Source organism: Nicotiana sylvestris, chromosome 5 (genome assembly GCF_000393655.2).
Source record: "Nicotiana sylvestris chromosome 5, ASM39365v2, whole genome shotgun sequence".
Taxonomy (NCBI): Eukaryota; Viridiplantae; Streptophyta; class Magnoliopsida; order Solanales; family Solanaceae; genus Nicotiana; species Nicotiana sylvestris.
Genome location: NC_091061.1, coordinates 79,739,189 through 79,752,709, shown reverse-complemented (window position 1 = coordinate 79,752,709; position 13,521 = coordinate 79,739,189). Strand labels below are relative to the sequence as shown.

The following is a 13,521-nucleotide window of genomic DNA, read 5'->3' as shown; positions in this document are numbered from 1 at the left end:
TTAATAACTATTCCTTCAATTTGTGCAATCGCAGTTACTTAATAGATAACATGCCTATAGGATTATGTTAATTTATGCGCTGCTAATCCTCATCTAGACACCATGTCTATATGGCTTTAATTGATTAACTAATCGACTGTTTCTATTGTCTTATTACTTTGCTCACCTAGATAACATGCCTATACGAATAAGCGATCAATATGCCAATTATTAGAACCTAGCTATAAAATAGTGTTGCTCATTTATAAAGCATGCCAACAGGATCAAACGAGAGTAATTCTGGTTTTTGTTTCAATGACTACCATTGTCCCCTCGCATAGATCACCTAGAGATCATGCCTATAAGTTTTATAATTGCAATAATCTGAATAGCAGTATTGCCATGAGATTTTTCTTGAATTGTGCAGTCACTTAGAAACCATGTCAAAAGGTTTAAAATGACATCTCGAACCTGTAACTGCCTATACATAATATAGAATCTGCCTGGTGCATTTGTTGTCTATGTGTGGAGGCTAATCTGGGCCTTTATTTGTCTTTACGTGAAGTCCTACTTGTTTTGAATGTCGCGTAGTTTTATCATTTTGATCAACCTAAGTAAAGTCTAGAACCACCCAAATAGAGGTCCAATGCTTCCTGGACCATAAGCATGGGACGAGTAAAGAACTCATAGGGCACAGTTTAGAATTGAACTAGAACCCTTTTAGGTAAACAACTTCAACATAGTAATCGGGTAGCAGGAGATGATAGTCTATGCCCGCTAAATAATATGAGTAACCCCTACCTTAAGGGACTTACGAAGTATTATTTATATTGCACGAGGTGATCCTTTAGGCATGCTGTTTAATATAGATAAATGTATAGTCACTAAGATTAGTACCAGTGTGTTATAATGAAACCCTTTGATCTTATATTTTGCGTTCATTTGATCACCTAGCTTAATTACATAATCTACATATTTTTAAGTTCGATCGGGACCCATAGTTGTGGACCTCGAAGAGTGCCTAGCAACTTCTCTTTGAGGTAATCTAAGCCCTTACCCGATCTTTGGTGGCGTTGACTAGTCAAACAGAGTTATTTGCAAATAGCTTCCCTAACGCACCTTAAAATCGTTAGGTGGCGACTATTCTCTTTTAACACCTTATCTAAAAGAGTTGTCACACGTCGAAATACGCTTTCGCGAGAAAAGGGGTGTGACAATCACATGACTCCGGAGGGACGGATCCAAATCCAAGTGTAAGAGGAGTATAATATCATCTCTCATAAATCAACATCCGATCATCATGTCCAATGTGCCATAACTGTATGTCGCCCGCATGCTTACCCTTCATGCCAAAAGCTTTAGTCTAAATTATGTGTACATGCTCAAGAATTATAGATAGAAGGTGCACAAGGACTTAATAAATATTATACGGATATGCGCTCATGAAATCTCTCTGTGGCTACGGATAATTATGCATTTCAACATATTAAGGATAAGTTCCCATGCCTTCACAATTATTCAATAATCCTAGGCATGATTTTTAACATGAATAAGAGAGCAAATGTGGTCACATATGCCAAATAAATCATGAATCAAACAAGCACATAGTCAAATAAAAGCATGAAATATTCCAATTTCTACCCCCGTTCACGATATAAACTCGGTGAATGCATATACACTTGCCACCATGTATATACACCACCCAAATACCTCAAACACATGTCAAACATATCAAATCCTAGGGGTTTCCCTCTGGTAAGTTTTTCCAAGAGACTTACCGCCGTCCTATAGTCTCTAGTCTCCCTGTTTAGCCTTTCCTCTCAAATCAAACTTCAAACAAGCCAAATATATCCTAATAAAACTCAATAACATCAAACAAGATGCAAGGCTCCGTAAAATGTTTACTAGAACCCAGGGTTTCATGGCGCTGAGTTAGGCTAATGTGTTTGAGGGTTGTAGAAATTCTTTGCGGCGAGCTTACTTGCTGCGGTATGGACTTTTTATATTGTACAGTACGTCAGAGAGTTGAAGGAAATTTTTTGCAGAACATGGAATTTCTGTGGTCCACTATGCGACTGCAGAACCTCTTCGCAGACCGTAGATCGGCCGCAGAGTGCAACAGAACTTGAGCCAATTTTTGAAGATGATTTTAGGATTATGTATGCAACCACATAATCATTTCGTGAGCTGCACAATTCGTCTTAAAACCAGTATGAAGATATTTGGAGCAAGATTTCATGGCACGTTATGTGACCGCATAACCGTTCTGCGGGTCGTATAACGGTCGTAGATCTGACCGGGCCTACCCAATTTTTGGGACCATTTTTGCGGACCGCATACTCATTTTGCGGTCCGGTATGCGATTATGAACCCGGCTACGTAAGCTTAAGTCTGGAAAGATTTCACCCGATCCCATTTTTATAAAACAACCTTGGGGGTTATTTTAGAGGGTTCCAACTGCTATTTTAGAGAGAGGAAAGTGCTCTAGAGTGAGAGGAGGAATCCCTAATCATTTTGTTCATCAATCCTTGCTTAAATCTTGGAGAATCCACAAGGAAAACTCACAAGGTCATCATCCAAGAAGTAAGGTTTCATACTCTAGTGTTCAATTTCGAATTTGGGGTAGAATATGGGTAATGGGGAGTGTGATTCTTGGGTATGAGAGTGTTATTTATGCATGCGTGTACCAACAAGGCTTGTGGGAAGATTGTTGAGGTCAAATGGGTAAACATTGAGTTGTGGGTTGAAGGAATCTACCATGTAAGAACCTTGAAATCACAATGCACACCTGGTGTTTGATAAAATGCTTAAAGAGCTGAACCCACGAATATCTTCCAAGTTATAGTTCAATTTTATCATATCTCTAGATAGATCAAAATTGCTAGGATTTCCGGAACATGTAGTAATTTAAGAAAAGATCAAAGCGAGGAATGTTGGATAAAAATCTCTCTTAGAATGGAATCTTACGATGTCCTCGTAAGTCTCAAGTATGATGGGCCAAGTTCTTATTTCTCATATCTGAGTTATTCATTATAAATTTGACGATTCCGGAAGAAATTTTGTGCCGAAAGATATATGTTCAAAATGTGTTCTGAATACTCTTGTCATATTACGTTATCCTTCGGGAATGTGTTCAAAGTATGGGTGGTGTATTAAAATGTTATGAATTCGAGTCGTGTTTCAAATGAAAGTTAATATGCCAAATTGTGGAAGAAGACTCAATGTGCTTAAGATTCTTATTTGCTCATATGTACGCTTAAAGTCTTGATTAGAAATGCCTCCTTGTTGATAATCCATGATGATGTTTGAAAGTGATCAGGAGATACCAACTCCCAAAAATAGAGCCTGTGATATAGTCGAATGGATACGCGGCGTAGTTACAGCACCTGATGCGTAGCTACGAACTTCCCACTAGCCTTTGTTGATGCCAAGCAAAGCTGCTCTACAACGCTTGTGTGCGCGCTTCACGTTCGTCTCCAAAACCCGCCGCTAAGAACCTAAAAGACAAAAAAAACACAACATAACCAAAAGATAGGGGGTCGTCGTCCTTCTATCTATCTATCATTATCGGTCCAGTTTGACGTTATCGTCGAGGATAGAAGAAGAGAACATGGAGGAAGAGTAGAGGATAGGGGAGAGAGAGGTGATCGTCGATCAGATGTGCAATCACCGGCTGGTGACTACTATTGCTACTGTTGGAGAGGCGGGGGAGGGAGAGAGGGGGAGAGGAAAGAAGGAGTAGAGAGAAGGGGGGAGGAGTGAGATGGGAGAGGGGAGAGGGGAGAGAAAGAGAGAAAATCACCGGCCAGATGCACAGTCACTGATGCGACTGTTACTGTTAAGGTTAGGAGGGCGGGGGAGGGAGAGAATAGGAGAAGAAAGGGGTAGGAAGAAGGGAGAGAAGGAAGAGAGGAGAGAGAAGGGAGAGAGCGGAGAGGGGCCCTACCTGGTCGGAATGATGGTCGCCGCCGCTTGTGGATCGTCGGCTGTGGGAGGTAATCGTTGCACTTCAGAGAAAGTCGAAGAGAGAGATGAAGTTTGCTTCCTAGTCAATTTAGTTGTTTCTATTGGATCCTCTTGGTTTTACACAGTTGCACTTGCAAGATCCAGCTAAGAGAAGAAACTTTGTGTGGCTGCTGGTACCATAGAATTTTTCCTAAAATTACGGAAGCAAAGTAATGGTCAATTATTAACCGAGATGTCATGTCGCCACTTCTTCATCCCTGTATTCAGTAATCGGACACAATTCCCCACATTTAAGGAAATAATACTTTAGATCCATAGAATGTACAGAAAGAGAAGCTGTGAAATTCCAATAGAAATTCAAATTGGTCATCACATGACAGCCAAAAACGTTGCAAACATGAGTTTGTCGTTGACTACGCATTTAATAAGTTCCAAGATAGAACTAAGAAACAAATATTATGCACCCACATAAAAGAAGATGAATTAGCAGCCTGACACCCAATTAACATTCCTATTTGCCACAAAAAATTTATCTTTAGGCCACATTATCTTAATATGGTAACTTTAAAGAATTATAACCTAAAACAAGCACGCTGGACCACAAAAATAAGAAAATATAATTAGTTGAGTGTACTCACAAGCCAAGACAATTACCTGGAATATAATTCTAAAATGGTACAGTATTATGGTATTATCATCAACTTTTTTGTTTGTTAAAGCCAGGCGCCAGCTATCTGGATCCAACTCATCCTTACAACAACATGACATTGTTAACAACTGGTCAAGAACACGACAAAAATTCGCATTGGTTTTTGGTAAATACTCCAACAGTTTCCAGTCGACCCAAACGCAAGAGGATGTTTGTGATCTATGCAGGATATGTAAGCATCAGGCAAAGATTATTTAGAAATATCCGGGGTCAGAAAAAACATATGGTCAAGATTACAGTTTAAAAAAGTGTTATATTTTACATTTGTTACTGTTGATATTTGATTTACTACAATAAAAAGTAGTTTAGTTATAGGAGGAGTCCTTGTTTAAATTTAAATTTAATTGAATAAGTTAGTTGAGATAGTTAAGGTTTTTGAATTTGAATATTTATTCTGCAGATTTTTTGTAGATTATGGTTTTAAGTTGGCTATTTAAAGCCTTATTATGCTTAATAAAATTATTAGAGACATCTTCAATCAATATTTTTAATATATTTGCTGCCCATCTTTTAAAAAAAACAACAAAGGGTCCACATCAACCATACAAGAAACCAGCTTTATATATCCATTTTAAAAATAAACACAATTGAGAACGTGAATGACCACCCATTATCTAAATGAATATAGAACAAATGGAGAAATGACATGATTGAACGAAGTGGCAGATTAGCTTTCAGCATGCAAATTTAGTAGCAAAACTTAACGAAGTCAACTCTGCAATAATCTTTGTTTCGTAAATTGGTATACTAATTTCCCACCACCATGCCTTAATGGGATTGATCTGAAAACAACCTCCACTTGTAGCAGAATATTGCAGGTCCCGGTCTCCATAAAGTGCTGCAGCTAGCTCAAATTTCTTCTAACTGAAAAGTAAAAACTAACTCCACTTTTACAATTCTTAGTGAGGAAGATTGCAGCTACTTATCTTGTATTAGCTGTAGTTTTCATTGAACACTAGTCATACTCCACAACTCTTAGCCAAAAGGATAGCTCTGCTGATAACTTTTCTTTTTTAATAGTACTGCTACTAATCACTTTTTATTTCAACATCGGGGAACCTTTTTATCCATATAGATAATTAGGTTGCTCGTTGAAAGTTACTAGATTATCATTTTGTCCGAGACCCGAAAATAGGTACAAGTTACAATGACTACCTCAGCTTCTCATATTGTAACTCTAACTAGCATATCCAATGTATCAGTCTAACTATTTTTAGGCATAAAGTATTCGAAAGCTACTTACCTAATTAATTCGAATTAGCACCATAAGATCTCTAACAGGCAAAGTGCTCCCTCTCTCGAAAGGTTCTTTAATCCCATGAATTCGAGACTTCTAATTAAGGATGGGAGCCTTACTCATTCCATCGCACCGACATACCACTCCAGCGTTGTTTTATGTTTCAATCATTAGTTCATGTAATGGGTGACAGTAGAATGTTCAGCTAGCAATCCCTTAAGTTTCTTTCCTAGAAGAAGTATATGTTCAAGAATCAGTTCCAAGATTACAGTAAACAAAAGGGTCCGAACCTCTTTCTCCCCATTCAACCATGCATGAGACCAACTATATATCCATTTTGAAAAATGAACACAATTGAGAAAGCGAATGATCACCCATTAACCATTATATGAATGCATATAAGACAGCAGAGAAGTGACATGATTGAACTAAGCAACAGGTCAGCCTTCAGCATGTAAAATCAGTTGCATAACTTTCCAGGTCATGTCTGATTAGGAAAGTTCCCGATAATTGTTCATTTGCAAATTACTCTCTCCGTCCAAGTTTACTTGTCTATTATACTCGAGGTCGATGTTCACTTTTACTTGTCCAATTAGAAAACAAATGAATAATTTACAATCTAATACCTATTTTATCCTTCTTATTAAGTGCTACTTATTCCAATTTGTTTTTCAATATATAATAAATAGGATGATATAGTAAAATTGCCTTATTTATTGTTTCTTATGGGGCGTTTTAAGTCTAAAGTGAATAAGTAAACTTACATGGAGGGAGTAGTATAAAGCTTTGCTTCCTAGTTCCCTAGCACCATGCCTTAATGAGATCAATTTGAAGCCACGAAAGTGCTCTTCACGTAAAAAGCGGACTCATCAAGAAGTCAAGGGGTGTCATTATATAATATATATATATATATATTTTTTAAAAAATTACCAAACTAAACATTGTAATGTTTCGACGAAGGGGTGTTGGTTGACACCCCTTGGATGCATGTGGTGGAGTGCATGTGGCTCCACCACTGGGCCTAACATTGACATATAAAATTAATAAAATATATACCGGTCCACCAGATCATTACAGGTCCCCTCTCAATAAAGTATTGCGAGCCCACATTTTCTAATAGAAAACTACCTCCATTTCTACCATTCTTAGTGAGGAAGATTACAGCTACTTATCTCGTCCCAACTGTAGTTTTCATTATAACACCAGTCGTACTCCAAAAGGAATGCTGCCACAAATAGCTTTTTCTTTTCTGATAAGAACTGCTACTAATTACTTTGCACTGCAGATATTTTGCCATCGCAGAAACTTTTTATCTTCAGATGGATAATTAGGTTACTCATTGTCCAAGCCTACGTGCAATAGAATTAATAGCAACTACCTCAGTTTGTCGTCAAACTTATAACTCCAACAAGCGAACAATCTAATTTATTTGTTTATTTTTTATCTTTAGGCATAAGTCATTTCGAACCTACTAACCCCACTAATTGGAATGCGCACCAAAAGATCGTCTAAGGGGGCAAAGTGCTCATTCTCGAAAGGTTATTCATTCTTAGAGCTCGAAGTCGAGATTTAAGTTAAGGGTGAAGGAACAGTTATAATCCCACCATACCTACATATTAATCTAGCACTGTTTTTATGTTTCAATCATTAGTTTTATTGGGTGACAATTGTATTTTCAACTGGAACCTCGGTTCGTCAATCCCATGATGCATGTTTTACAGGATAACTTAATTTGTCCATTAGCCTCTTAAAATTTTAAGAGCGCGCCATAAGACCAACGACATAAGCCCATCCTCTGCATAAACAGCTCACAAAAGTTGGAAACAAGGCCATATTTCAAATTCAATGGTATTACAGCCCGAAGATAATGTGGTATTCAGGTAGTAATAAGCTTTTCCCAAGATTCGTTGAACAATTTGATCGCATAACAAATTCATGTAACAAGGCAAACCTCAATACCTCCTAATATGTGATGTAACTGATATGTCCATGAAAAGGAAGAATGCCCAAGGAGACAAGAATGCTCAGACTTTATATAAGCTTCATAGGTTGCAATTGAACAATGAAATACTTTTAAGAGCAAGCATGATTAAATTAACAGGAATACAAACTACAAGCTACCTAAACTTGAAGCCAAAAGAGAAAAGATTGAATTAAAAAGAAAACACTGCAGGCATTCCTAAGTTCAAAGGCAGTGTGGTACGTGAGTCCGTGTACCTTCTGCCCACGAGCGAATGCTAACTCTAATCTTCCAAATTTCATCGTCTCCTGCATTAGCTTCTCCTATTCATTTGCAGAAATCTTCATCATACAATTGCTAAGCCCATCAATGAAGACAACAGTTTGCATTAGGCAGTTATTTACACGGATGATAAACTTGTCATCCACCTTTCGCTATCTCTACAAAATTTACCATCTTCAAGCTTCAGTGTTAGTTTCAAAATCCCAGTCCCTACGCCTTCTTGATGTAGAGATGAAAACAGATGACAATGAACCACTTGTGTTATGATTTATCCTAGAATCTGAACCAGAGGTCTCGGAGCTGGATGAAGCAGCCCCCCCAAAACACGAAAAGAAACTGCAAAATAGTCTCCTCAAACCCCCATTTTGCTGCGACACTCTCCCTCCTCCAGAACCCCATGAAATCCTTCTTGGAACCCCATTGCTATTGAACCCTCCATCCATCTCTGTATATACAACAGGCAGCTCTCGTTCCCCACCCACCCTCCTCCCAAACCTCCCAACCGCAAATCCACCTCCTGGCAATCTCCATATTGTTAAACCAACTGCTTCATCATCATTTCCTACATTTCTATTTTGCTCATTTGAATCTCCACCACTCTCGGTGGGCAATTCCTGTCTACATACAGGGCAAGAATTCCGCAGCGACAGCCATGGTAGAATACAATCGGAATGATATAAATGCTTACAGGGCATTTCGCGAGCCTCAGATCCCAGCTCGAAGGACTCCATACAAACAGCACAGTGAGATTCTACATCCACATGTGAAGGGACAATCTCAATGGTTGGCATTGACTCGATTGCAGCTTTCGAAGCTGGTGGATTTTCAATTCTTCCAACATCAATCTGTGCTAACTGATCCAGAAGCCTATCGAAGCCCGATCCAAGTAGAAACTCCGACATACTTGCGGGCAAGGGCCTCAAACCCGACCCAGATCCATCTCCGTAATACAGCTCAAATGCTCCTGCAGTCCCTCCACCACCATCACCACCGCCTGTACCACCGCCACGGGAAGGACTTCTGAGGACGATGACAGGGTTAAAGGGTGACCTATCACCACCGTTTCTCCTGCTCCTCTGAAGAGTTGGACTTGAATCAGAAGCCACTGCAGGAAAACGACGCCGTCGAGAAGCGGACAGTGAGGATCTGTTGGGAGTCTCGACCACTTCTTCGACGAACCCACTGTTGCAGTTGGGGCATGTGATTGAATCTTGGTTCCGTACTGTAATAAATCTATTGCATCTATAGCACCAATAATTCGACGACATCGACATCTTACTTCCTAAGATCAAGTCAAGAATTTAAAATTTTCCCAATTCCGATATCAGATCTGAAAAGTTGAACAAAAAGAATCCCTAAAATCCAAACTTTACACGATATTCACAAAGATAAAATCGATTTTTCATACACAAGGAAACTCTAATTCATAAACAAACTTAAAGCACTGAAAATTATACTCCATATATTGTGGGACGAATTTCCGACTAAGGTACAACAGAGCGAGAGAGATAGATAGAGAAGTCAAGATGGGAGATAAGATTTGTTGGGAAATGGAGACAATTATAAAGAGAAGGTGAGAGGGTATACTTTTTGGGGTGGAGGGTAAAATTGGAAATGAATAGAAGTGGTGATGACTTGGAATTTAACGGGTAATGGATCCTGACAATTGGTGACACGTGCCAACAGAGAGTAGTGAGTGGGTTCGTTATGGAGCGTAAAGGTTGGAAGTTAATTGGAGCGTGGAATTGCGGGGATTCGCACACTACTGAAGTTATACTCGTATTACATAGAAATGTACAAATTTATTAGTTATAGGATCAAATTCAGACCTAGCAAGTCAGAAATTGAAAAAATTCCAAACTTAAGACGCACTTAAGATTGTTTTAGTCTAAAGTTCGGATAATTTTTGCACGCAGTTAAGACTTTTTTAAGTCTAAAGTGAAAAATTGTACTTAAAATCTTGATACCTAATTGGATTGAAGTATAGCTAATTTTTATATGTACGTAAGATTTTTTTTAGTCTAAAGTGCAAATTGCCCTTGTTCTTCGAATTTTAACAATTCAACACACGATTCAATACCCAAGTCTATTTCAAATGAGCTCAGATTTTGTAACGACCCGACTGGTCATTTTGTGTATTTGAGTCTCGTTTTCCTATTTGATGCTTCCTGTATGCTTGATTGTCGTTTTGTGACTTGAGGGGATGGTTGGTTTGGTTCCGGGAAGGTTTTGGAGTGAATTGATATATTTAGTTTCATTATTGGAAGTTTAAGTTGTAAGAGTTGACTAAGGTTTGACTTTTGTGGAAACAACCTCAGATTGGTGATTTGATGGTCCAAAAGGTTCGTGTGGTGATTTTAGACTTAGTGTATGTTTAGATTTGGATTTGGAGGTTCCTAACATATCTTGACTCAATATACCTAAATTTGACAATTTGAAGATTTGAAAAGTTCACAAGTTTGACCTGGACTTTGATGGTATCAGGTTCGGATTGTAGTTCTAGAACTTGGAGTATGTTCATTTTATTATTTGGAACTTGTGTGCAAAGTTTGGTTGAATTCCGAGTTGGTTAGGTATGAATGGGACGCTTGGTTGTGAATTTTTGAAGTTCACTTGAAGGCATGCAACATCGATTTTGATGCTTGATTCTTGGTTGTGGATGTTATTTTGATTGTTTGAGCTTATGAACGAGTGCATGTGAGGTTTATATACTTGGGCGGATGTTTAGAGTGGGGCCCGAGGGGCTCGGATGAGTTTCGTATTGATTTCAAATTGATTTTTGGAAGTTGGGATTTTTGCTGGTGCTGTAGACATCGCATTTGTGATGTCCTGGTCGCATAATGCGAGGTCCGAATTTGGAGACTGTTAATCGCATTTGTGATGTTGGAATGGGGAGGCCAGCTTCACAAATATGCGAAGCTAGTATTGCAATTGTGACTTTTGCTTTTGTGAGGGGTAGTTCGCTTTTGCGATGAAGGGACGCATTTGCGAGGTTTTGGGTCGACTTTGCGATATCTACTACATAGTGGCTATGTTCGCTTTTGCTAGCCTTTGGTGAATTTGCAAGGGTCGCATTTGCGAACCCTTGGTCGCAAATGCAACACCTGCAGCTGGGTTATAGAGAGTCATTTCGGGATTTAGCTCATTATCTCATATTTTAAACCCTACACTTGGGAGAGGTTGTTTTGGATTAGAGATTTTCATGTAAGGCTATGGGGTAAGTGATTTCTACATATTTTTGGTATTATTTCAAGAATATACATGGATTATTAACACCCAAAATACGAAATTTTGAGAAATTTGTTTTGGGGGGGAACGGGGGTTGTTCCTACAACGTAAGAAAATGAAAATAAGGGATTTGAGCTATGATTTGGACTTAGTTTATGAATCTAATCACATATTTGGATTCGTGGGGTTATAGGTAGTTTGGATCTACCTCTTGACTAGAGTTTTGACCATATGGGCCCGAGGTTGTTAACTTTTTGGAAATTGAATAAAGATCGAAGTTTTATTGTTTGATATTGGTTCATATAGCCTTGTTTGACATTATTGAGTTATTGTTTTACTATATTTGACCCATTCAAGACCGATTTGAGAGGCAAGATATTTTTGAAATATTGATTCTCGGGCTTTGATGTATGTTTTTGCCTAGGCTTGGCTTGAGGGTATTTCCCTGTAGGTAATGATGTTTGCTATATGTAGGGGTGAAGCATATACGAGGTGACGAGCACATATGCGCGCAACATAATTTTTCATGATCCGGATAGAATCTAGGCTATTATATGCCTTGCTTTCATATCATGATTTCTTTGATGTCGTGTTTTCTATACTTGTAGACTACGTGAGCTATGATACATGTTAGAAATCATGTATAGGTCTTCTATTCATCTATATGAGATATGATAAAGCTATTTTTACTTTGTTGAGCTATTTGCCTTGGTTGTAGTCATATTTTTAAGTCATGATATTACACCCGCATATTGTATCTCTGTCTCTATATATTCTTTATATATTATCTCATATGTTGTTAGTATTCTTGAGTGTGCGCCATGTGTTTGAGCTGAGTTGTGCTATGTTGGCTTATTCTGTGTGGTATTTTGATCATGGCATTGTGAGTTGTGAGCATACTGAAACTTGAGCGGATTGATGATTAATTTTGGACCATAGATCCGTGATGATATTGATTGTGAGTGGATGTTGCATCAGGCCTCGTATTTGGCTGACTGATATTAATCGTGACTTTTGATCTGATCAACACTTAGGCTAGGATCTGCACCTTCGGAGTCAGGTATAATTCTATGAGTGCAGACACTTGATATGTGCTTAGTGGGGGGCATCTAGGTACCCATTCAATGCTGAGTTTTAGTGTGTATGATGATTCAAGGGCTTTTAGCTAGGCACCACGGGCGAGTTGAGAGTACATTTGAGGGGTATTTGTGCAAGGCACTATGTATATGTTGAGTTTGTGTTTTCTTGATGATTAAACTGTATTGTTGTATTTTTGCTCGTGTTAGTTGATATTTGATATCATTAAAGTCGACGACTTGACTGATATATATAGTTGAACCTGATATCATTGACTTGCCTTCCTTTTGCTATTATTATGTTGTTATTGTTGATGTTGGTTGTTGGATATGAGTATTGGACATTGTTAAGCTCGCCAATGCTTTCAGCCCGAGGTTAGGCTTGCTACTTATTGAGTACATGGGGTCAATTGTAATCATACTAGACTTTGCACTTCATGTGCAGATCCAGGTGTTGTAGATCGTGGTAGCTTCAAGTGAGCCGGATCCGGACTAGTTGGAGATTTCGAGATAACACTGTTGTTCCATTTTTAGGACTTGAAGTCCTTTTCCTTATTTCATGTTAATATTCTTTAGTCTTTCGGACAGTATTATATTTGGCTCAAACTTATATTTACTTAATCTATAGAGCTTATGTACTGGATGACACCAGATATTTGGATGGTTTTCAATTATATCATTATTTTGACTTCAATTATTTATATATTATTCCGTAATTGAGATTATTTAATTTTTTTGTTGAAGTTTATTTCTATATATTGTTTGTTGGGTTGCCTAGAAAGTAGGGTTAGATGTCATCACAACTCTGGTGGAATTATAGGTCGTGACAAGTTGGTATCAGACCACTAGGTTGCATAGGTCTTAAAAGTCATGAGCAAGTCTAGTAGAGTCTTGTAGATCGTTACGGAGATGTCTGTACTTATCTTCGAGAGGCTACATGGCTGTTAGGAAAACTTCTTTTTCTTTCATTCTTTGTCGTGAGGGTTCGTTTATCATTTATGGTGGGCAAGAAGATTCTCTTGAAAGTCTCGCCGATGAAGAGAATCATAAGGTTAGGGAAGATGGGAAAGCTGAGCCCAAGGTT

At 38.3% G+C, this 13,521-nt stretch overlaps 1 protein-coding gene across 1 annotated transcript; it reads right to left on the bottom strand.

The window, feature by feature from the left end:
* Positions 1-7,903: 7,903 nt before the first annotated feature.
* LOC104225486 (probable E3 ubiquitin-protein ligase RHC2A) lies at positions 7,904-9,689 on the bottom strand. The gene has a single exon (XM_009777293.2). The coding sequence runs from the start codon at positions 9,405-9,407 to the stop codon at positions 8,310-8,312; it is 1,098 nt and encodes a 365-aa protein (XP_009775595.1). The 5' UTR covers positions 9,408-9,689; the 3' UTR covers positions 7,904-8,309.
* Between the last annotated feature and the right edge of the window lie 3,832 nt (positions 9,690-13,521).